Genomic DNA, 24950 nt, shown 5'->3' with positions numbered 1-24950 from the left:
TTTAAACTAAGCTAATAAAGTTGCAATATTAAAAAATAATAACCTCAATTTTGTCAGTTTTAGCGTCACACCAATAGAGTTTTTTTGCAGGGTGGTCGAGTGCGATTCCATTGGGCCAGCCTAAATGATCATGCACTAAAAGAGTCCTCATAGAACCATCAAGACCTGCCCTTTCTATTTTTGGATTTTTCTCATTCCAATCTGACCAGAACATTAAGCCTTCATCAGGAGCGACAACAATAGCTCTCGGCTCCACTAATCCGCTATTTATAAGCACTTTACTGAATGTAGTTTGTAATCTTAGAACTTGTATCCTGTCCGTGCCTGAATCTGTCCAGTAAAGATTTTGTGCCCTCCAGTCAACGGCAACGCCGTCAGGCGATTGAAGTTCTGAAGAAACAATATCCATCTGATCTGAACTCTCTGTGCCATTTAACTTTGCCCTACGAATGACCTGAGCCTCATTGTCAGTCCAGTATATGTAACTGTTCACTGGGTCATAGTCTATCCCGATGGCATGTTTGATTCCAACTATGTTAAGCGAAATAATCGTATGGTCCGGTGAATCCAGCGAGATCAGACAGATTTCATTTACTTGGACGAGCAGGATCATCTCCTGAGGTCCATTTGCGCAAGTATAGTTGTCGATTAACTTGACTCCTGTTGGGCAAGCGCAGGAATAGCCTGGGCTGTACGGCGAAAGGAGGCAGAGGTGAGAACATCCACCATTATTTACAGAACAGGGTGTAATCTTAGGAGGCTGTCTGCTTGGATCCATCACTCGTACATCGAAAGGCGCTGAACTGGCAATATGGAAAAGTTCCTTGGTTTGACTAGTATTAATGTCGAATGTGTGGATCGACCACGTCTCCCAATCAGTCCAGAACATCTTTTCTTTGTAAATGGTAAGTGAGAAAGGGTATGGGACATCAGATTCAATCAGTTTCCTTCTATTTCTTCCATCATAATCCATCACCTAAAAAATGGTTTACATTCATATCTAGTAGTAGTAATTTCAATAATGTACCAACTAACATTTAAGATCAATCCACTAAAATTATTTTAAAACTATTAGAATTAAACATGATGGCTATCATGTAATGTGAATAAATTAATTGGTACAATATTGTTAAGAGAGAGAGAGAGAGAGAGAGAGAAATTTTTTACAAAAAGATTTTAAAATGATTTGGTGAACTACTTAAATAAATTTGCACTAAACAAATTACTTTAAAAATTTTTTAATAAAAATAGAAAAAAGTGTAGTTTTCAGAATAAACTCAAAAGTATTCAAATAATTTACGGCGATAAAACGAAGTTTCCCGTCCAGCCAGTAGACTCTTTTGGCATCGTAATCAACTGTCATGCCATTTGGCCAATAAATGTCATCAGAGACAATTATTTTCCTGCTGTGTGGATCACCATTCATTGAGGCTCTCTCAATTTTTGGTACATCACCCCAATCAGACCAAAACATTATACTAAAACAACATTACAAAATAAAAATAAAACAACAATAAAAAAATGTATTTATTAAAAACATAAACGAGGGGGAAAATTGCCGACCTATCATTCGGTACGACGACAATTGCCCTGGGCTGGTCAATGTCCCAGAAGAGAACTTTTCTCTGCTTGCCGTCCATCGTGATGACCTCGATCCTATTGGTCTCTCCATCTGTCCAATAGAGCTTCTGAGTGAGCCAATCGCAGGCTAGGCCTTCCGGTAGGAATAGCCCACTCGCGACGACATTCATCTGAGAAAAAGCAAAAATAAATAAAAGAAGTTACAAAATTAAAAATTATTACAGCAATCAGATTTTTTTAAAAATGTGTTTCATCACAATTTACACAAGGGGAACATGTAAAACATAAACACCAAATTAGTGACCCAACATAGACAGAAGGTCTAGAATGCAGGAAGCGTAAGTCGAATTTTAACTAAAACCCATTACACCTAGTGTACAGCTAGAGTTTTATTCAAGGAAAATAAGTTTTAAACAAGTGATGATTTATTTTTTGTCTGACTTTGTGTTTGACATATGTGCAACCTATAGCTTTTCATTTTATCCATTTGCTAGTGAAACAACAAATGTATCAAGGTTTATCATTTTGCCCAATCCCAGTGATTGGTCAGAATGATCAATTCCCAGGCGACTTCAGTACACCGCGGTGGGCAAAACCGGCTAAGGACTGACAAGGATGGCTGTGATCTGACTTACAAACTTAAATTGAAGCTGAAGAGATAGCTGCCGATCATGGAAAAGAGAATTATTTTATCTACATCAACATTGGTACTCAAATTCTAGCCCAAAAATATTCTAGTTTTTCAATTATCAACTTTGATTTGATACTATCAGAAATACAGTAATCGTGCCAATTCAAAACTCAAACAAAACACAATTCACATATTTCAAACAAAACACTACATCTTGGAGATTGAGACAGCTGCTATGGAAATTTTTCAACTGACAAGCCTTTTTAAATCGGTGCAAATTATTTCATCTTAATAATGAAAGAAACTTCTCAAGAAGACGAGAGACATAAAGAGCCCAAGCATAAAAATTCAGTGAAAGTTCTGCTGCTGGAAAAAGGCTGTAGGCCCAACTGGACAAATTTAGAGTTTTAGCAAATTTCGATATGTTTATCTTTAGAATTTTTAGAAGACAGATTAGTCCACATGATAACCAGTATAAAAATACATCAAATAGTGCATGCAGAAAAAAAAACTGTCGCAGTTTAAAATGCAAATCACAATACAGCTTTGGAGAAGTCAAAATATGGCGCGTTGGCCTAGAAAAATTTTGTAATTTGCATAAACCATCAGAAGTTCCCATGGCACAACTATGAATTCAAGTAAACATATTAGAATTTAAAAATATATAAAAAGCTGTTTGCCAGGACACAGTATTGGATTAAAGAATCATAAATGGGGTTAAAAACTGTACAACTGCAATATAAAAAATTTAAATAAGTTTTTCCTCTACTCAACTTAGGAAACAGCAAAACATTCAGAGTAGTTTTCTCATTTCCGATCATTCTGGTCTACCTATCACTTGTTTTGTATGTCAGACATTTTATTTCCTTTTTCTTTTCAAAAAATATTACTGATAGACTAAAAAAGGAAGATAAGACCAAGATGATCAGAAACATCTGAACTAAAGATTAATTAATCACCCCTGCAGACCTCAAAAAGAAATCCAATAATTTATATATTTATTTTATGTGATTATTATGCATATAAGTAGCTACTTATGTTTCCTCCATAGCTTAAAAAAAATCATAATTACTTTACAGGCTTAAGGCAAGTAATTTATGTTAACATAATGTCAAATAATTATGCATTAGGGAATTTTTACAGTCAATTCCTTTTGTAAGAAATTGAAAAAGAAAGCACTGTTAAGTAAATTTGTTAAAACTTCTTGCTGTCACTATTATTTTTTTTTCTAAAATGCAAATATAAAAGAAAGCATGAACGTAAGTCATAGCTGGTTGAAGTAGTGAGGAGCGATCAAGTTCGATGTACATTGGAAAAACACCTTTTTCCATGTAATAATTGCTGACTTTTCAGCCTTGAAGATGACTCGAATAAAGGTTCAAACATGAAAAAGGTGTTTTTCTGATATGCATCGAACTTGATGTAGCTCCTCACTACTTCACTTATTGAACCACCGGTTGCTAAAAAACACATAAGTCATAGTGTTTAAATTGATTTAATATTTTTAACATTAAAAGAGCATAACACAACTGTACCTTTGGACCAACATAATTGCCATTATACGAAGCACATTGTATGCTTCCCAGTCTTGAATCGGTCCAGCATATAAGACGCCCCTCATGATAGTAATCCACAGCTGCTGCACCTTCAAGATCCTACGAAATTATAAATTAATAATAAGATTTCTTTATTTTCTAGCATACCTCATAGACCTTACTGCTAAGGAAGAAGGAAAATGAAAGTTATTAAAGACACAGGAGGCTAAATCATTTCGTAATACACACAATACTTCTTCACACTCACATAAAATCAAGAGCAAAGGTGGCAACAGAGATAGATCAAATCTCAATTCCCTATATAAGATAGGAGAACGCGGTCGATAGTATCTATTTTGTTTTTTTTCTGCTGTGAATTTAGTACGTATGACATTTGATATTAATATGTAGATTTCTTACTTCTGGACATATAACTCAACAGATAAGCCGTGAATTGTTTGTGCGTACAAATAGTACGGCATAAAATAAATAAATACTTGAAAAAATTGTCCACCAAGAAACTTTTACTTCATTAACTCTTACATTTGAAAGTTTTCTTTTATAAAGTTATTCAACAACTGAGATTCTTTTGATTTTCACCTAATTTTATTGGAAAGCAACATTTAATTCTTTTAATTCATTATATAAATTTTTTGTATATCCTACCTTTACAACAATAGCAACTTTTGATGAATATGGTCTAGAAATGTTTGCAATTCTGATATCCTTTGATGTAGTGAACAATAATGTCGGGTATCCTGAAAAAAAAAAATAGTATATTATATTTATTTATAGACATACTATCAAAATGAGTGCAAAGTCACCAGTTGAGCACCCTCTGTCAAAATCTGATGCTCAGATTTTGACGAACAGGGGTTACATAATTGAGAATATTGTCGGAGAGGGATCATATGCCAAGGTATGATTTAAATTAAAATGTTTGAATGTTTGGATGTTTTAACGTATAAGTTTTACAGGTGTATCAATGCAAGAAAGTCGACAATGGGAAAACGCACTGGCTTGCCTGCAAGGTGATAGACGCGGCAAAGGCACCGGCCAATTTTGCCAAGAAGTTCTTGGCAAGAGAAATTGATATCCTCACCAAAATATCCCATCCTCACATCATCCATTTATATAGCATGCTTCATAAGGGAAACAAATTTTTCATTTTCATGAGGTAATAAAAATATCTCAGAGAAATTTCAACGGGGCATTTTCAATATGAAAATTTTCTGAATAGGTTGGCCGAAAAAGGAGACCTTTTAGAGTACATTCTGAAGAAAAATCAGGTTGGAGAGGGGAGAGCCAGGTCGTGGACCGCTCAGCTTGCTCTAGCGTTAGAGTATCTGCATGAAATGGGTATCGTACACAGGGATATCAAAACAGAAAATATACTCATCACAGCTAGCTTTAATGCCAAACTATCTGACTTTGGATTTGCTCGAAACATATATCAAAACGGAGGTAATAATTTTCAACTATGCATACAAACAAATGAAAAAATTACAATATTGTATTTCAGTGGAGAATTTGTGTCAGACACACTGCGGATCAATGCCATATACAGCACCTGAAGTTCTTCGAGGGCGAAAGTAAAATAGATTTATTTAAACTAAATAAAAAGTAGTATAACTAAATTTCTTGCAGGTATGACGCCCGTAAATCCGACATGTGGTCTTTAGGTGTGGTGACATATGTGATGCTAAATAGAAGACTCCCATTCACCGGCTCTACAAACCAGGAGGCTATGATCCAAAGGCAACTGGAAAAACGTGTAAGCTTTGATACAAAAGAAGCCCACACTTCACATTACCGTAGTGCAGTCATGTCACTATTGGAACCCGATGTTGGAAAGAGATTATCCGCATCTCAGTTGCTCTCCAGTCCATGGATCATGCAAGATGACAGGTTATAATCGTCAAATTTAACAACCAAATACAATTTTTATAATTGTTTTCTTTTGTGTAGGCTCATACTTAGGACGAAGCAAGAAAAAGAAGCACTGGCAAAAGCACGAATAATTAAGGAGAAATCTATGGTCCAGCACAAACCGGTAGAAGAAGAGGAGAACATAGTGGCATTGCACAGGTCCCTGATGGAACAAGCAGCAACCGCTGCCATGCAAATGAGAGCAGGCCAGAATGCAGCGGGTGTCTCCGTATTGAGACCTGAAGCTATATCGTCGTACACCTCGATCAGGAGAGACGTTGACCATCTGGAAGATGCAACGTCTGGTGTCAGGGTGGTCAGGAAACCCCAGCAAATTTCTTCATCAAGGATGAAGAAGTAGTTTACATTTCGAAGAGTTATTTGAACAAAAAATGGCATAAAATTTAATACATCTTCAAACATATCCAGTTGGATCAATCCACTACTAGCCATGGGTAAACCTGGGAACAGATCTCCAGTTGAAACAGAGTATACCCCATGCTGAGCAGTCTATGCAGTACTAAAGACCGAAAATATTTCTTAAAGTTTGCTTTTTATGATCCCCAACCTTCCACTAGACAGTTTATTTTGACAAAACCTTCCTCTTGAACTACAAAAATAAAAAGTACATACTAAGAGAAATGTATTATTAAAAGATGTCACTAGCACTAAAGAGGTTTCTCCTAATTTACTAATTATAATTAATATTTTTTTAATTGTAACCAATCTTTATGAAACTGTAAAATTTAATTACCCTTAAAAATATGGTTGACATCATTCCTAAACCACCTTATGCCCTTACATTATACATTTTCTTCCTTACAAAAATAATAACTGATATATAAAATTTTATATTTATATAGGTGGAAAAGTTTCGTTATAGATTGTGAATACAGGCGGAATACAAATGGTAATTAATGTTCAGATGAATGTAGTACTCCTAGTACATACTTCAGAACATTGGATTTGTAAAAGATGTCAGTTCTGTAGTGGTTTCTACCTAATCTCTTAGAAATAATTAATTCTTTAAAGGTTAAAAGGAGTTGCTATGTATTGGTCCCATGGCCAGTATTGGTCTGCTGTGCCATCTCCATTATTATCTAGAGCTCCTCATAAATCTTAAGGGTTTTTATCAGATCCCAACGCTTTATTAAGGACTCCTGTCTGTATCCTTCAGGCTATGGCTTTCCCTCCCAGGATTAAGAATCAGATTCTGCGCCTTCGTACGAACAGAGGACATTTTCCGCTGTTTCCCTTCTTCCTGGCAATATTAGTACAGAGTTGTTTCTGCAGTTCCCAGTGACATGCCTTTAGAGTCTGCATTGTCCAGTGAGCATTGCAACTATCATTCTAGCCCCAGATTTAGCTGTTCACCTATTCATTTCTAAGATGGTACTTTGATTAATTTGTTCACATGCCTCTGCTCCGGAATACAATCCCATTGAACCGAGGACTTATTCTTAATCCATTGCATGACATCTATATTTTTGGCACTTTGGTATACTGCAAAAGGGTTCAGGGCTAACAGGTGTCTTCAACGAACCTTCCTTGGCAATTTATGTGCCTCTTCATTGCCCCTCTGCCCTGTGTGCCCTGGTACCAAGACAAGGTCAATTTTAACATAAATATACGTAACATAAATTTTACATTATAAAATAAAATTTAATCTACTAAATCATAATTTAATACTTAATAATTTTAGATAAAAAAATTGTTTGTGTTTATATTCAATTTTTGAATTTCATGTATATTAAATAATAATCTTGAAATATTCTGCTTTGTGTGCAGGTTAATGTTTAATAAATGTTTTTATTATTCAAGTGTTACATGTTACGACCACTTTTTTACTTGCAAACTATCTGAATCTTGGTACGGTGGATCTCAGAATGGTCTGGATGAAAAACTAGTTCAATTATCTACCAAACTGCCAACCGATTTTAAGGTCATCATCAGAGCAAAATAATCCTAAAACTGTCTACAAATGAACATCATTAACTTTTTAATACATAATTTCCAATTTATTTGAAGACCCACTCAGTCCCAACGTCAATCACAGTCCTTGGCAATGTTGGCACTGAGTCAGCCTTTGAAAGAAATTTGAAACCATCTATCAAAAACTTAATTATATCAATTTGCATACATATTTAAGATTTCTTTGCCCTGATGATGACGTTAAAATAGGTCGAAACATTGGCAGTAACAATTGAATTTGTGTATGTTTTATACCTGCGGTGTTCGCTTAATTTGAAGCCATAAAAGATATAATTTTTCAATCAAGAAATAACATAATTTTTTTCTTGAGTGTTTGTGGAAAAGTCTTGTTAGATAGTACTATATGGATATAAATGTTTTAAAGCATCAAAATTTGTGCTGATATGGAAGCCAGCATGACATTAATTAATTAAAATATATTATAACTACTCCTGACCCATTAATACTTGACTGCAAAGGTCGTAGATCATTCTGACAATTCGTTTTTAACAACTTTCCATTTTAAAAAACCCAAAAGATTTTTTTTTTAAGAACAAACCAAGTCCAATTTATATCTTCGTCAACGCAGTTCATAGGAAAATCGTGCTAAACGTTTGCATTCGCATTTCTTTATCATTATTACTTGCCCGTGACTAGTATTAGTAGAGGAGCGACGTTGCCGAATCTCGTGAGAGAGGATTTGGATGAGTTATGACCGAGGATGGCTGGGCGGGCAGCAGGTAGGTAAGTACCGAAGAAGGAACCAGGGCCTTACTCCCTTGTTAGCCCAGAGATTCATCTCTTACAAGTGGTACAGTCCGGGGCAAGAACATGAGAAAGAGCTGTAGCCGGGTCCCTTCCTCCGCTCTAATAGTCTAATCCAGCGCATATAGCTATTTTCCCCTTTCACATAACATCTTCGATCCGTGTGTTTAACTATGCCGAGTCGTTAACGCAGTCCTCAGCTCGGGGTGTTTCAGCGTTTTCATAAATTATGAACAAGACGATAAGATTATTTGCACTGCTCATGAATTAAACCTCTGTATATTATTCATGTTTTTAATCATACTAAACAATATGTCGCTTTCTTGTTTCTGTCAACAGAATGACGAAGCTGAATTGGTCGTTTCCCATCTCACATCAAACAAAAGCGTAAGATACCTTTTTTTTACAAACTTTAATTCGTCACTGACCAAACTACAAAATTATGCTGGATAAACATCGTGTACATATGGCCTTTGATTTCACACAAGCTTAAGATGGTAAAATGCCTAAACCAGTGCGACAGACCACACATTAGTGTCAGACTTCATATGTAAACATCAAGTTACAGTTTTACATTCCAACCGACGTTTTTATTATAATTGTGATATTTGAAGACGAAATATCACAATTAGGATAAAATGTTATACCATTCGGCCGGGACGCGAGCGACGAGGTACAACACGCAGACATACACAGATGTTGGAGAAATGACAAAAGTAGACGATCACACGAGCGATGCCAGGCGGACCACAATGATCGGAACCAAATCACATTAAGTGTTTACTCAAAAATTACTCCCAAACGAAAACAAGTCATGGATCACGCATCCAACAATGATTTTAATAATATACAAAAACATGAAAGTCATACAAATAGCATCCTAGTAACAAAAAAATGATTCATTTTAAACAAATTATTTAATTATGACCTTTAGTAGTTGCTTGCCTTTATTAATAACTTTAAAAAAATATTTACAGTATAATTATTTATTATTTAATTAAGTGTTACTCAAGGTTATGATGAATTAATTTCATTGAGAAATAACTTTATTAATACAATTTACTGGCTTGATTCCTTAACATTTGTGAAATTCTGTTATTTAAATCATCCATGAAAACAACAGAAAAAAATAAATACATTAAATTTTTATCTATTCCTGAACATATGTTAAACGTGAATATTTAACATAAATATGACATCTATGCAAGAATAAGAATTTCGATGATGCATCAGATGAGGCACGAGGAATCCAGGAGCATCTGCATTCCATTCCTGAACATTACACACGACACGGCCAAAGCGTGTGATTTCTTTTTTAATGATTTAATGCATACAACGATAGTAAAATTGAAAACGAACATGTTGGCTAAAGAAAAATAAAACCATACCATCTGGTCAAAAAGTTAAAAACTGTTTGACATGGGGAAAATCGACTATTCATAGCACGGAACTTCGTGAGTAAAAGTCATTGTGATGAGCTTGTCAGCGAACATGAAAAAATGGAAGTTCGATCACCTTTTGAAGAAAAACATCTTAATTTTCAAACCAACCAAAACAGTAGATTTTGAAAGCTGAACATCAGTGGAAATATTCCTATTTCGGGTGATAAAATCGTGACTGTCGAAAATTTCGCTGACACTGCGATATCAGCCAGGATGTAGGTATAAAAAAAGGCGAGTTCAAGTTTGTATATGTGATTTAAAAAGTTTCAAAGTCTCAATACTATCCAAAAAGCATCATCCTTTCCATCCCTTCCTTAATTTCAAAAGGCCTGACATGTGTTGACGCATTCGCCACCAGGCAAACGTTCCAAGTTTATTCCTGTCATTTTTATACAAACTAAAAAAAAAATTCAAACTGTTTGTGTACATTCGGGCGAGGGGAAATGCAATAAATTTCCACGTGAAGGGAAGCAACTAGCCGTGGCGGCATGAACTTCAAAAGGTGCTCCCACCCCCCAGGACAGGCCCCTTTCTTTTGACTTTTCGAAGGAAGGGGTTCTTCTTATCTAAAACGGGATCATCGACCCATAATTTAATTTCTTATATTATTTTACTTTTGATCATCCCATCTGGCCATTTCTTATCATTAACAGTCTGAATATACAGACCCTAGTGACTGCCTTGTACGAACCAACAACACTAAATCGTTTACAGTAATCAAGTTTCGTAAACAAGGATCCTTGCAATATTTTAAAAACTTACAATGTAAAGTACAAGGTACAGTAAATACTTAAGTTTTTACATGATTAACTCAAGAGGCATTCTGCGCTAACATGAATACTAATGAGATTGTAAGTGGAGTTCTGCGAGCTTATGAACCAGTAGTTGTTGGGTCGTTTTCGATAATTTCGATTTGTTTTCCTTGCTGTTTTGGTCAATCAGACGCGTTTCGGTTTCTCGCCAATCACATAATATTGATCTGTGGGATATTTCGGCGATTAATTACAATTTTCCTCTTCTCTCTCTTTCTCACTTTTCCGTGGAAATTTCAATTACTAGGATATATAAACCAGGTGTAGGTGTTTTTGAAAAAAAAAAAAAAAAAAATTGTAAGTTTGTCGAATACAGGGCCGCTGGATTCGAACCTTACAGTGAAGAGCAAACGCTACCGTTGCGGCCACTGATGCCCCTCAAGTTTGTTTAATGATAAGCAATAGTCTTATTCAATTAGTTTAACTTCTGTGTTTTGGTAACTTGGTTATATCCAATCATCAAACCCAACACTGAAGATGGCGAGAAGCCGAAATATATGTACGGATCAAACCAGCGAGGATAGGCAGACCAGCATGATTTTAGGAAACAGCCAAATAAAACTTCTTTATATTACTTGTTGCCAGGAACCATCGTCTGATTTTCACAAGATACCAAACCAGAGGGGACAGAAAGCAAAAATCTTACATTTATAGCTTGGCTACCATCCTCAGTTTATCAAAACAGTGAAAATAGGCAGATCCGTATTTTAGCAAAACAACCAAACTTTAAAATTAACATAAGCTTGAAGTTGATGGAAGTGGTTGTAGGTCTTATAGTCGATTAGTGAACGACGAAAATAAAATGTCAATAAATGCTTATATTTTTTGATGCTAGGGTACTATCCTCAGTTTGTGACAACAGGCAAAAAACGCAAGTCAATGACTAAAATGAAATTGCTATAAAGCTTAAATTTTTTGTAGCTCTGCTACCTTATTCAGTTTGTCACAACAGACCAAAACATAGGATGACCAAAATAAAATTAGTATAAAAGCTTATTTATAAAAGCTAGTATAACCATCCTCATTTTGTCCCCACAGACAAAACAAGAAGGATAAGTAAGTATTTTAGTAAAAAAACAAACTTTAACATTAATATAATCAAGCTTGAAGTTGAAGGAAGTGGTTATAGGTCTTATAGTCGATTAGTAAACGACGAACAGAAAGGTTAATAAATCTAAATATTTTTTGATGCTAGGCTACTATCCTCGGTTTGTAACAACAGGCAAAAAAACACAAGTCGTAGGGCGACTAAAATGAAATTGCTATAAAGCTTAAATTTTTTGTAGCTCTGGTACCTTATTCAGTTTGTCACAACAGACCAAAACATAGGATGACCAAAATAAAATTAGCATAAAAGCTTATTATAAAAGCCAGTGTAACCATCCTCAGTTTGTCCCAACAGACAAAACAAGAAGGATAAGCAAGTATTTTAGAAAAAAAAAACTTTAAAATTAACAGACTCAAGTTTGAAGTTGATAGAAGTGGTTGTAGGCCTTATAGTCGATTAATGCACGACGAAAATAAAATTTTAATAAATGCTTATATTTTTTGATGCTAGGGTACTATCCTCGGTTTGTGACAACAGGCAAAAAACGCAAGTCGTAGAATGACTAAAATGAAATTGCTATAAAGCTTAAATTTTTTGTAGCTCTGCTACCTTATTCAGTTTGTCACAACAGACCAAAACATAGGATGACCAAAATAAAATTAGTTTAAAAGCTTATCTTATTTTATAAGCGCCAGGCTCGTTTTGTCCCAACAGACAAAATAAGAAGGATAAGCAAGTATTTTAGCAAAAAAACCAAACTTTAAAATTAACATAAATCAAGCTTAACGTTGATGGAAGCGAGTTGTTTGTCTTCGAGTCCATGAACACATGTTTAACTAAACGGCACTTGATCACCGACTCACTCCTAAAACCTTCGAGAATGCGCCCACACAAAAACTCTAAGACACAGCTTTATGTTCAAATCCGCGTTGTAACAAGTTAAATTAATTTTTATTTTCATCTAAACTTATTTTCGCTCTTAGTACAAACAAAGGATATTCAACAACGTTGAAAGATATTTAAGTGAAATATTAAATAACTGCTCTCGTTTTGACCATACTGGAATCGCAAGCATTCCACGGCAACATGGAATTAAAACAACTTTCACTTTCTAGACTGATTCTAGTTGTAATAAATAACATAAGCAAAGCAGTTATGTTTTTTGAATGGCTAGCATATGTAAAACAAATGAGTTGGTTTCCTTTTGCTTCAGCTAGTTTTCATCGGCTCGGAAAGAAAAATCCCGGTGGATTCAATTCGGTGGAAGTAAAGCACAGCAATAGTGAGAGCGTGATGTGATTTTGTACTTATTCCAAGCTACACCCACATTCCGAGGCTTCGCCGTTGTAAGAATGAAACGTGGGCCTTTCTGACCGATGGACCCCCACGGCCTTCAACTCTGGATTTTTCCTTCACCGCGACACGAAAAAAAAATATAACGCGAGTGCTTTTTCGAAAACAAATTGCACCTGTCATAAAGGAGCAAGCCTATTAAAATTGTGAACTTTTCAATTATGCCATCGGGCTATTTTTGTAATCCATTTCAGCCTTATTAACATCCTCAATAGTCTCGAAGCCAGATATGTCTTCCAATCCAGTTTAATTGACAGAAAATGTGTCTCAACTCTCGCCTTTAAAATTGTTACTTTGAACCATTTTGAACATTTACACTGATAAATGAGGTATGCGAAACGCTTACATATTAAACATATACATATATTCATAATTTGTGTGCTTTTTAAACTTGTCCGTGTTTTTTTAAAATAATTTTTTATTTAATTTTACATTAACCTTTTGGACGTAACGGGAACTTACATGATCATCAGAATCTACATTTATCTATTTAAAAAAAGGACATAGTATTTTACATTATAATATAACGTTTTTTATTTAGATTTCTCAATATAAATAGCTTTTTTTTAAGATATATTTTGTATATATAATTTAATTTTTTTTAATTTAAAAATTGAGTATTATTTGTTGATTATTAAGTAATCAAAGTGAAGAAGGAGGATAACATTGATTATTTTCTCCCCTCAATGTAAACAGTTGTACATAAGTTCATGTATCCGCAAATTACATATTGTAAATAATAATTACAGATTGTAATAAAAATTAATAATAATAAAAAATTATTATTAAGTAATATTTAAAAAACTTAACTTTATTTCCCTAACCATCGATTAATTTTTTCCTATTATTAGGGAAAAAACACTTTCTACATAATAGTCATACTGTCTACGAAGTCTATCAAAATGTTGTATATGCACCTGTTCTGATACAAAACATCAATCACACACTTCGCCCTAAGCAACTTCCAAACTTCAGAATTAAACTTAAAAAACTTAAGCTAAAAAGCATCTCCATCAATCCTGTAAATAAAATTCCCACAATCCCAACAATTTACTCTAACCCAAGTTGGTGGACATTATTCTTGTATGATTTAATACCAACATTAACAATAATATGTATAACAATTTTCTTGAAACAAAAATAAATACTTAGTAAACAATTTAAAAAAAATGTAATCCTCTGTAATACTCTGGAAATTTATTATGGGCAAATGTAATAACCAGTAATTATGTTAATCATCTTAATGTAAACCAAAAATAAGGTACGAATATTGTAAAATGTATCTGAGACGTTGATGAATATTTTTATGAATTGTAAATTTTAATTGATTTAGACCTACATGGAAGCTCTAACTTGAGGAGGGAGGAATGTCGAATTATTGTTATCTTCAAATGTATTTACTAGTTTTTGTAATATATCTAAAAATCTATTAAGACCACCAGTGAATTTTGGAACCATTTCTAGGTACTCTCTGTTGAATTTTAACAACGCCAGTTTTTATTTATTAAAAAAAGTTCTTACGTAGGGTTGTTTTTGAATTGAATTTGTTAAAATTGATAATTAATGATGAGTTAGAATAAAGAACAGTTATGTGTTTAGTGTATCCCGTTTGTATTCAGTTGGTTTTTCTTTACAATAAAAAAAATTGTTGATTTACAAGAGTACGAAGAACAAGTTCACCATGTCCATTGGTCCTTGTATTGGGTTGTCCGGAAAATAATGCAGGATTTTAAGTTTTCATTAAAAAAAATCTATATAAAATATTCTGTTTACGTTTACAGGATTACTCATTTGTATGAATGTCAACACTTATTAATCCTCTTCCAAATGATATTGTTTGTTTACCTCTGTAGCATTCCGCTACTTGGAAATAATTCAGTCATCCTTATAATGTCAAAGCGAGAATTTCGTACGATTTTCTTTTACGAGTTTAAACTCGGCCGAAGCGGAGCCCAAACGGCTAGAAACATTAACCAAGTCTGGGGCGAGGGTTGTGTTAATGAGTGCACTGTGCAAAGGTGGTTTAAAAAATTTCGGGAGGGAGATTTCAGCCTTGAAGATGAAGAAGGTCGTGGAAGGCCTTCCTCTCTTAATGATGATGTTCTGCGATCAGTGGTGGAAGAAAACCCCAAAACAACTGTTCGAGAACTTGCAGAGCAACTCAAAGTCAGTCGCTGACCACCTCAAGGCGATTGGAAAAGTGAAAAAACTCGAAAATTGGGTTCCACACTCATTAAACGATCGCCAAAAAAATCAGCGCTTTGATGTTTGTGCATCACTTCTTTGTCGAAACAAAAATGACCCATTTCTGGCCAGAATTGTTACATGTGACGAAAAGTGGATTCTCTACGATAACACTAGACGTTCTGGACAGTGGCTCGACAAAGGAGAAGCTCCAATACATTTTCCAAAGCCCCCAACTCATCAAAAAAAGGTAATGGTTACGGTATGGTGGGCTTCATTTGGTTTAATACACTACAGCTTCTTAAATCCTGGCGAAACCATCAATGCTGAATCATACTGTAACCAAATTAATACCATGCATCAGAAATTGGCAGTAATGAAGCCCTCTTTGGTCAATCGGAAAGGGCCCATTTTGTTGCATGACAACGCTCGACCACATGTGTCACGTGTAACGTCACAAAAATTATTGGAGCTTGGCTATGAAACTTTGCCTCACCCACCCTACTCTCCGGACCTCTCGCCTACTGACTACCATTTTTTTAGACACCTGGACCACTACTTACAACACATAATATTCAAAAATCAAACGGAACTGGAAAATGCATTTATTGACTTTATCAATTCTAAAAATTCTGAATTCTACTCAGACGGAATTAATAAGTTACCAACACGTTGGGATTTTGATTAAAGAACATTGCTTTAAAGTAACTAGTTTCTTTTTTTTTGTTTAATACCAAAATCCTGCATTATTTTCCGGACAACCCAATAGAATCTTCCTTGGATTTTGGAGGTCCTTGTCTCGATGCCAATACCCCCCAAAGTGAGTTCAGTTAATCAAAGCAAATCAAACGGAAGTGTTTTTATAAAATAACTTTTATTTAACAAAGTGAATACAACAGTTGAGACGTTCTACTTCCACGTATGAAAAAAGAGTGAATAATAATTAGATAGAGAGATAGATTAGAATAATTAGATCGGGAGAGGGAGAAAATGCAGTTTAATGCTGTTTACATAGTTCCTAAGAATATTGAATATATGTGTTCCACATCCGTGGGGAAGTGAAATTTATGCACTTTACCACGACTTGAATGTAACAATAATTTGACATAACTTGCATTTATTTTATAATTTAATCTTATAACAAAGACCTAGGTGTTTTGGGTAAAATCTTCAATGAGATCACCAATTATCCTACCAAACTCTGGTCAAGGATTAAATGATCGAACTGAATTTTAACTGTCATGCTTTCACCGAATCAACTAGGTCAATTTACGGTTAAGAAAACAAAAGACAGGTCTTTATGTAACTGTTCGCGAAAAGAAGAGTAGTCACATGTTTATGCAGGGTTGATTTATAGTTCTGCGGAAAGCGCACTGTAAACGATTAATCAACTAGGCAATTTCCGATTTGAGAAAGAAGTCTGATGTTTTAGCTTTGTTTTTTGATGAAAAGAGGACAACATACATTAAATTGCCGAATCTCTGGGTTCGCTGAGTCTCGCTGTCGTTTTCGATAATCAAAACTGTGCACTCTTATTTATAAATGTATATTTTATTTTGCGCGATAAATGCGATTTTACGTAAAAAATCCTTCAAATATTCACAAATATGCTCTTTAAAATTTAACCTTCGGCTTCCTAGATACATGATTCGGATAGATAATTGATGTCCTCGGTCGTATGTGGTGGCAAACAAAATATGCAACTGCATAAAAATCCGGTCTCTACTTATAATCAAGAAAAAGAAAATCATAATTTGCAAAATTTGCATATTGCAACAATAATAACCATATCTATATAGTTTTCATAAGTAATAACTTTGCAAGAATTTCCTCTTATCAACATTAAGCTTAGTTTAAATGTGATATTTTTTATATAAAATCCTACAAACTCCGATATTTTCGCCACAAGGAACATAGAGGAAAGGAAGATCCCATGAAATATAGAAAAGGAAGAAACTGACATAATCCCTGACAACATTGTCAGAAAAAAAAATCAACTTTGACCCAGCCCGAGAATTCAATTTGGGTTTAAAGGTCGACACTTTATGATTTGATACAGGTGAAAAAGGCCCATTGTTCGAAGCGAGGCTGACCGGCCGCCGACTACCGACCGAGATGTGATTTTTCGGTGAGACTGTACCCACCTTGGAGCCTTGTTAGCGTCTCTGATTATTATAATTCGGTGAGCCCCTTTCTTGGCTCCGTTTCTGTATAAGAGGAAAATTGGCTAGAAAGGAACAGGAGAAGAACAAACATTCTTTCCTGGGGGAAAAAAGTATTTAAAAAAACATATAAAAACACATGATTTTCCTTTGACACATAGGAAGTTTTCTTCTAAAAATAGTAGATTATTTGTGCCATGGAACATATGATAGTTTATCTCTCAGCCTGCCTTTACGTTAACTATCATTTTAATCTGTCAGGTTCTTTAAAAATAATGGCATAACATTTTTGTACCTAAGGATCCCCGATTTGTCATAACAGCACAAAACAGCGAGGACAAGAAAAACATGATTTTACGAAATGACAAAATAAAATTGGTATAAAAGCTCATATTATTTGTAGCTATGCTACCACCTTCGGTTTGTAAACAACAGACCAAAACAAGTTAGGCATAGTGACGGCATAATGACCGAAATAAAATATAAATTGGTATAAAAGTGTGTATTCTTTGTAGCTATGCTACCAAATTGGTTTGTAACAACAGACCAAAACTGGGAGGCATAGAAAGACCAAAATAAAATTGGTATAAAAGTTTATATAATAATAAGTTTACCAGTAACAAAGTAAGTAGTAACAATATTAATAATTACTGCACCCATGAAGAAAATAAAAATTACAGATTATTCAGACAAGAAAATAAACTTAATTCGACAAGGTAACCGTCTGCCGGAGTTTGGATTAATTATTAACTAATCCTATAAAACAAGCGTACAAATACATTAAGCTAAATATATGCTAAATGTAATATCTATAACAAAATACTAAATAAAAAGGACACAAAACTGAGAAGTAAAAATCAATGAGCCGGAGGTGAGACCGGAGAAACAGAAGCACCAAATATCAAGAGAAAGAGCGGGGGAAAAGAGATGAGCAGTAAAAAAGAAAAAGAAAAGGGAATTACTATTAAATTCGTTTACTATTAGCCTTCGATAGGCCCAGGCCGCTTTAGCATAATTTACCAAGTGCATCCAATCTGGCCCGTTGAGCAATTTTATGAATCTGTCCATTGATACGGTTCTTTCGCCGAACGCAGACAAACGATAGGGGGACAGAATGGGGCATATTCCGCGACAAAATGGAATATGTCTTCCTTTACCCGGTAATTGCATAACTCACACAAAAGTTTATATTATTTGTAGCTAAGCTACCAAAACCCGCTTGTCACTACAAACCAAAACAGCGGACCGGCCAGAAATTTAATAAACGACCCAAATAAAATTAGTATAAAAGCTTATATTTTCTGTAGCTAAAATTGACATAAAAGTTCTCCGCAGCTGACGTTAGTATAAAAACATACGTATATTTTCTGCAGCTAAAATTGGTCGCAGCTTATATTTTTGTAGCTAGGTAGCCATCCTCGGTTTATCACAATAAACCAAACAGCGATGCAAAGGTATAGGCAATACAAATTGGTACCAAAATACCAAAAGGGTAAAAAAGCTGAAAAATTAATGTCGGTATAAAATTTTAAAATTGTCCATAGGCGATTTTTGCGCCTCCTTTGGTATAGCTAGACTAGGGTCTACGATGTTCTTCTTGAACTGACTGGACTTCAAACCTCTCCACTCGCAGACTCAGCACTACCAATTGTTACTTATAGACTGTTCTGATCTTCTATCCCTTCTAAATTTACTCATTCCTCCTTGTAATACCAAAACAGCATCTTTCTTTCTCAAAATCATATAACCCCAATTGCTAATTAAATACTCTAGTCTACCTTGACAGTGTCAAAGTGTCAATGCGCAGCCGAAGGAAATTAATATTTTATCACTTGTCCATTCATCAATCAAAGATTTATCAAATGTTTGCCGTTGAAGATATTCTTTTGCTTTAGTTATTGTGATGAAATAGTATTGTAATATTTTATTTTTTTATATAAATACGTATATGTCTTATTTGTTATTATAGCCTTAAGCTTTGATATCGTTTATGTTTGATATGTTTTCATATAATGTATTTTTATTGAATTTAAAAGTTTAAATTTGTGTTTAAAATTAAATGAGATGTATTCTATTTAAAAAAAAATAGGTATTAAAAAGATGACCAGTAGGCTGATTATCTTTTTCCAACTTCTTCTTCGTAGCTTCTCGTATGTATGTCTTACACATGGTATACAAATTTTAAGTTTGTTCCGTACTGTTTCCATGTGTTTGTGATCTATCTAAGTTTACATTTCCGATTTTCGATAGGAGATTCGGTGAAGTTCATTGGAACTGAGTTCAGCTATATAGAAATGATGAACGATGGAGTGAGTGCGGTGTTCAATCCTTTTTTAAAAAAGATAGTTCTTACTGTGAGTAGGAACTATCTTTTTTTTTAAAAAGGATTGAGTTCAGCTCTGTTTTGATATTTTAATTCGCTTCCAACAAAGTGTTTTTTATACAGGTCAAAACATGTTCATTATGAATTTATCCTTTGTGGTCATGTTATATGTAACAAAATTTGTATTAAAAAAATAAATTAGATGTTCCAATTTTAAAAAAAATATATATATATATCATTTTAACTTCTTAGCACTTATGTCCCCCTACACACGAATAAAAATTTACATAGGATTTTGATAAATTAACCCATATATCGTTAGTCGTCATACTTGACCATATTAATTATTCCATTAATTATTATGTAATTGGAGAATAATTAATATGGTCAATGATGACCACTAACCATTTTTTGATATTTTAATTCTTCTCAAACAAAGTTTCTTTTTTCATACTGGGCAAAACATGTTCATTTTGAAATTTCTCCTTTGGGATTATGTTCAAAAAATTTGTGTTTAAAATTAAATGATGAAATATTAAAAAATAATAATAATAATAAAAATAAATTTTTATCTCAACCAATACCTTACATAAAGATTAATTAATTGAAATAAGTTTATTGGTCAATCTGACCACGAACTCTAATGGAATAAATAAATAAAAATTCAGTTTGTTCCGTTCTGTTTCCAAGACTAAGCATACATTTCCGATCGAAGATTCGGTGATGTTTATCAATTGGAATTCAATTCAGCTCAGTTTAGATATTTTAATTCTTCTGCAACAAACTTTTTTTTCTTTTTTGTACAGGACGAAACATGTTCATTACGAAATCCATTTTTTGTGGTCATGTTATATGTTACAAACTTTGTGTTAAAAAATAAATTAGACGAGTTAAAATTTTTAAAAAATGAAAAACAGTAGGTGTTAAGAGATGATCAGTCGGCTGAATATCTCTTTCCAACTTCATCTTCAACTTATGTCTTACACGAAGAATAAAAATTTACATAAGATTTATTCAATTTTTAAATTTGTATTCATTCTGTTCCCACGTGTTTTGCGATTCACGGCTTCGGTCAATTCTGTAGGTAGACGCCGGAATAACAGGCTCGTTAATCCTTCTTCTGAAAAGAACAACAACAAAAGCGCAACTACCTGGGCAGCCTGGAGAAAAATAAAATGTTTAAAACGCGCTTTTGTAGTGGTCGAACACTAATAAAAAAAGAAGAGTTTTCTTAAACGTTTCAACGTGTTCTAGAACCGGCTGTTTATTTATAGAACTTGTTGATTTAATATTCGGCGACTAGAAGGGGAGAGACGTTTCAGCTGTGTTCTTTTTGAAGTTTGTTGTGTTTTTCTTCCTGCAAGACGAGGTTAACACTACAGACTATCATGCATACCAAGGTGTTTTTTCTACTTGAAACCTTGGAAAAATCGAACTTGGTACTCACCAAGACTGAGTGCGAGTAAAGAGCTGACGGCATATAACACGGCCGATAGCATTCTATATGTTGAATATCAGGTAAGTCACCATAACTAGAAAACTTCATATCCTCGAAAGAAGGTGCAACTTCAAATGTTCACATCCTTCGACGCTTCTCCGGACTCGAAAATGGGAAACGGTAGAAACACAAAAACACGGGCTAGAAACTGAAAAAAATAAAAACAAAAACCCACGAGGAGAGGACTGACCAAACAGGTCGAGAAGCGGAAGCCGACTGGACTCTGGAGTTGAAACTTGGAAGTTTGAAACGCGTGCCAGAGATAGCGCTGGTTAGCGCCGTTGCAGCGCCAGCATCGACGTACCAGCAACCAACCAGTGCACCAAAAGCCCGCGTACCATGTCGACACCGGACAGATCAGTAATCAAAATTCATATCTGGTATATCTTCATTTTATTTTACCAATAACTTTTTCTTTCATTTTTTCAAACACATCGATTGATCAAAAATGCAAAAGACAATATAATAATAAAGCATTTATTTTCATTGCATAATAACAATCTTCATGCCGGAATTACATCATGTAGTAGTCATAATTTATTTGTCTTCAGGGGATTAACCATGCAAACTAAGTTAAAAGACATAAACACATTTAATCAAACATGAACAACAATAATCAATAACACTTTAGTACATGCTCATTTTCCATCTTCCTGCAAAATAGCAAAAGTTATCCTAAACCTAATAAATATCACACCCTCCCTGGTAGCCATCGCCCAACATCACTTTAGTACCCTCTCAAAATTTTTGCAGAGAAAGTAGTACTGCAAAGAATTAGAACGTTTTAAATGATAATGACATTAATAGTATCTTATTATCTTCTGTGTGATCAATCAGCCTTTACTCTATAATAGTCTCATGGATTACGATTGTGGTCCAACAGCCGCAACCCTTATTCACGAGACTATTATAGAAAATGACATAATATGAATTGTCAATTCAGGCCCATGCAGATGGCCAGAGCGATGGATATGATAGTCTATAATTTTAATGTAAATAAGCATGTGGGGAAATGGTACTTATTGACATGAAGAAATCGCTTGCCTGTGAATGGCACATAGGTCTCATTAACTTCATGTCACATTACTACCTTGCACATTTACTTAGTAATTACCTAACGAACAGAAAATTCTTTCTACAGATTGATGGCATAACGTTGCTTTTAAGAAGTATGAGATACGGGTCTACCAAGGGTATGCTGTTGGGCCATGTTTAATATCTTTATAGATGACATTTCCAACCTAAAAACTACAGCTGAACCGATTCTCTTTGCTGATGATATGGCCTTTATGAGAGTCTATACAGTTGGTACTATCAGTAGACAGTAACTGTAGCTGGATGTTTTAAATATTTTGAAAACTGAAGGTTATGACCTAATCATAGCAAGACTGAGGCAATACTGTTTACTCAACGCAAACATCACAATGTTAATCATGTCACAATAAATAACTCACTCTTACTGTGGGCTTAGAATGTTAAATAACTTGGAATGTCCAATAAAAATAAAAACTTATTTATGAACTTTACATTCCATTAATCACTTACTCCTATTTAGGGAAATATGTTTAAACCAAATTTTTGCAAGCTCCAGGTAGTCCAAAATACTGCTCTAAGAATTATTGGTGGCTTTCATGTTGGACTCCAAAAGATAACAGGAATGTAAACATACCTATTGGGTTGTCCGGAAAATAATGCAGGATTTTGGTATTAAACAAAAAAAAAGAAACTAGTTACTTTAAAGCAATGTTCTTTAATCAAAATAATTTCCCATACTCTCAATACATTTCTCCCAACGTGTTGGTAACTTATTAATTCCGTCTGAGTAGAATTCAGAATTTTTAGAATTGATAAAGTCAATAAATGCATTTTCCAGTTCCGTTTGATTTTTGAATATTATGTGTTGTAAGTAGTGGTCCAGGTGTCTAAAAAAATGGTAGTCAGTAGGCGAGAGGTCCGGAGAGTAGGGTGGGTGAGGCAAAGTTTCATAGCCAAGCTCCAATAATTTTTGTGACGTTACACGTGACACATGTGGTCGAGCGTTGTCATGCAACAAAATGGGCCCTTTCCGATTGACCAAAGAGGGCTTCATTACTGCCAATTTCTGATGCATGGTATTAATTTGGTTACAGTATGATTCAGCATTGATGGTTTCGCCAGGATTTAAGAAGCTGTAGTGTATTAAACCAAATGAAGCCCACCATACCGTAACCATTACCTTTTTTTGATGAGTTGGGGGCTTTGGAAAATGTATTGGAGCTTCTCCTTTGTCGAGCCACTGTCCAGAACGTCTAGTGTTATCGTAGAGAATCCACTTTTCGTCACATGTAACAATTCTGGCCAGAAATGGGTCATTTTTGTTTCGACAAAGAAGTGATGCACAAACATCAAAGCGCTGATTTTTTTGGCGATCGTTTAATGAGTGTGGAACCCAATTTTCGAGTTTTTTCACTTTTCCAATCGCCTTGAGGTGGTCAGCGACGGTCGTTTTACTGACTTTGAGTTGCTCTGCAAGTTCTCGAACAGTTGTTTTGGGGTTTTCTTCCACCACTGATCGCAGAACATCATCATTAAGAGAGGAAGGCCTTCCACGACCTTCTTCATCTTCAAGGCTGAAATCTCCCTCCCGAAATTTTTTAAACCACCTTTGCACAGTGCACTCATTAACACAACCCTCGCCCCAGACTTGGTTAATGTTTCTAGCCGTTTGGGCTCCGCTTCGGCCGAGTTTAAACTCGTAAAAGAAAATCGTACGAAATTCTCGCTTTGACATTATAAGGATGACTGAATTATTTCCAAGTAGCGGAATGCTACAGAGGTAAACAAACAATATCATTTGGAAGAGGATTAATAAGTGTTGACATTCATACAAATGAGTAATCCTGTAAACGTAAACAGAATATTTTATATAGATTTTTTTTAATGAAAACTTAAAATCCTGCATTATTTTCCGGACAACCCAATAGTTTATCAACCAACATCTATAGAGGAATTGTAAATTTTTATAATTAAAGAATAAATAGCCCGTTCGTACATAAAATTTTTTTTTATTGATAATAGGGATGACTTGAAATACTATAAATGCAGGCATAAAAATGTTATTAAATACATATTGTTTGAAAAATAATGAACAGTATTAAAAAGAAATTTATGACGACCAATTTATACTTTAACCAATTGTGATAAGTAATGTGCAAATATATGATAAGTTTTTAACTATTAGTTGCTTTCTTATGTATAGTACATACTGGAATATTCATATTACTGAATACAAATATATAAACAAATACAGTAAATTAAATTTTTTTTTAGGTATATGTAGATCTCATATGAGCTTAGTTAGATCCGTCATATCTTGGGCTCTAAAATTTATCGTTAAATAGTCCTGTAAATAAAATTTTAAATCTTGAAGAATATAGTTACAATTATAATAAGGTGTCTATTTTAATCTGTCATCCTATTTAAAATCTGTTCCATGGAATATCTTACAAGATTCTTGTAATGTTAATGAATGTCCAACCATTTTATGATATACTAAGATATAGTATCTCCCCTACTAACTTTGCTGAAGCTCTTCTTAGATCCTCCGTATTATTTTCAATCCCCCCATAAATGCAGAGTGCTTCCTGCAATATTGGAAAACCTGCTACATTACTCCAAATTTCAATTGCGGTAGTAATTATAGAATAATTTCTTTGCAATCGTTATTTCCCACGGTG

The 24950-nt window shown here is 34.3% G+C and overlaps 3 protein-coding genes across 8 annotated transcripts in view; 2 read left to right on the top strand and 1 right to left on the bottom strand.

Annotated features, from left to right (window-relative positions):
- The window catches only part of LOC106666094 (low-density lipoprotein receptor-related protein 6), a 32031-nt gene extending 10591 nt beyond the window's left edge, over window positions 1–21440 (bottom strand). Inside the window, exons 1-6 of one of the 2 annotated variants that reach the window (XM_014392993.2) lie at window positions 21184–21440; window positions 4414–4505; window positions 3748–3867; window positions 1564–1751; window positions 1301–1478; window positions 44–976 (exon numbers count right to left, since the gene is read on the bottom strand). In XM_014392993.2, coding sequence (XP_014248479.1) covers window positions 44–976; window positions 1301–1478; window positions 1564–1751; window positions 3748–3867; window positions 4414–4505; window positions 21184–21235 — 1563 coding nt within the window. In that variant the 5' untranslated portion in view covers window positions 21236–21440. Of the gene's footprint in view, window positions 1–43; window positions 977–1300; window positions 1479–1563; window positions 1752–2216; window positions 2282–3747; window positions 3868–4413; window positions 4506–21183 lie in introns of those variants that run through there. The other variant, XM_014392994.2, reaches the window with a different exon arrangement.
- Window positions 1758–6318, top strand: LOC106666096 (testis-specific serine/threonine-protein kinase 3-like). Of its 3 annotated transcripts, none has more exons than XM_014392997.2 (8): window positions 1758–1919; window positions 3911–4128; window positions 4543–4666; window positions 4725–4924; window positions 4988–5211; window positions 5270–5339; window positions 5395–5655; window positions 5716–6318. In XM_014392997.2, exons 3-8 carry the CDS (start codon window positions 4556–4558, stop codon window positions 6035–6037), a joined length of 1188 nt encoding a protein of 395 aa, XP_014248483.1. In that variant the 5' UTR covers window positions 1758–1919; window positions 3911–4128; window positions 4543–4555; the 3' UTR covers window positions 6038–6318. The 3 variants fall into 3 exon arrangements, with proteins under 3 accessions (XP_014248483.1, XP_024085461.1, XP_014248484.1); XM_024229693.1 differs by lacking the exon at window positions 1758–1919 and adding an exon at window positions 2270–2288; XM_014392998.2 differs by lacking the exon at window positions 1758–1919 and adding an exon at window positions 2707–2850.
- A 90-nt stretch (window positions 21441–21530) lies between the features above and the next one.
- Window positions 21531–24950, top strand: part of LOC106666095 (guanylate cyclase 32E) — a 70447-nt gene continuing 67027 nt past the window's right edge. For all 3 annotated transcript variants that reach the window (XM_024229691.1, XM_024229692.1, XM_024229689.1), the window contains exon 1: window positions 21531–21614. The gene's annotated coding sequence lies outside the window, so the exon portion shown is untranslated. The remainder of the gene's footprint in view (window positions 21615–24950) is intronic.

The sequence above is a fragment of the Cimex lectularius genome, unplaced genomic scaffold, assembly GCF_000648675.2.
Source record: "Cimex lectularius strain Harlan isolate CLEC.00 unplaced genomic scaffold, Clec_2.1 scaffold5, whole genome shotgun sequence".
Classification (NCBI taxonomy): Eukaryota; Metazoa; Arthropoda; class Insecta; order Hemiptera; family Cimicidae; genus Cimex; species Cimex lectularius.
This window is presented reverse-complemented; position numbering and strand designations above follow the sequence as displayed.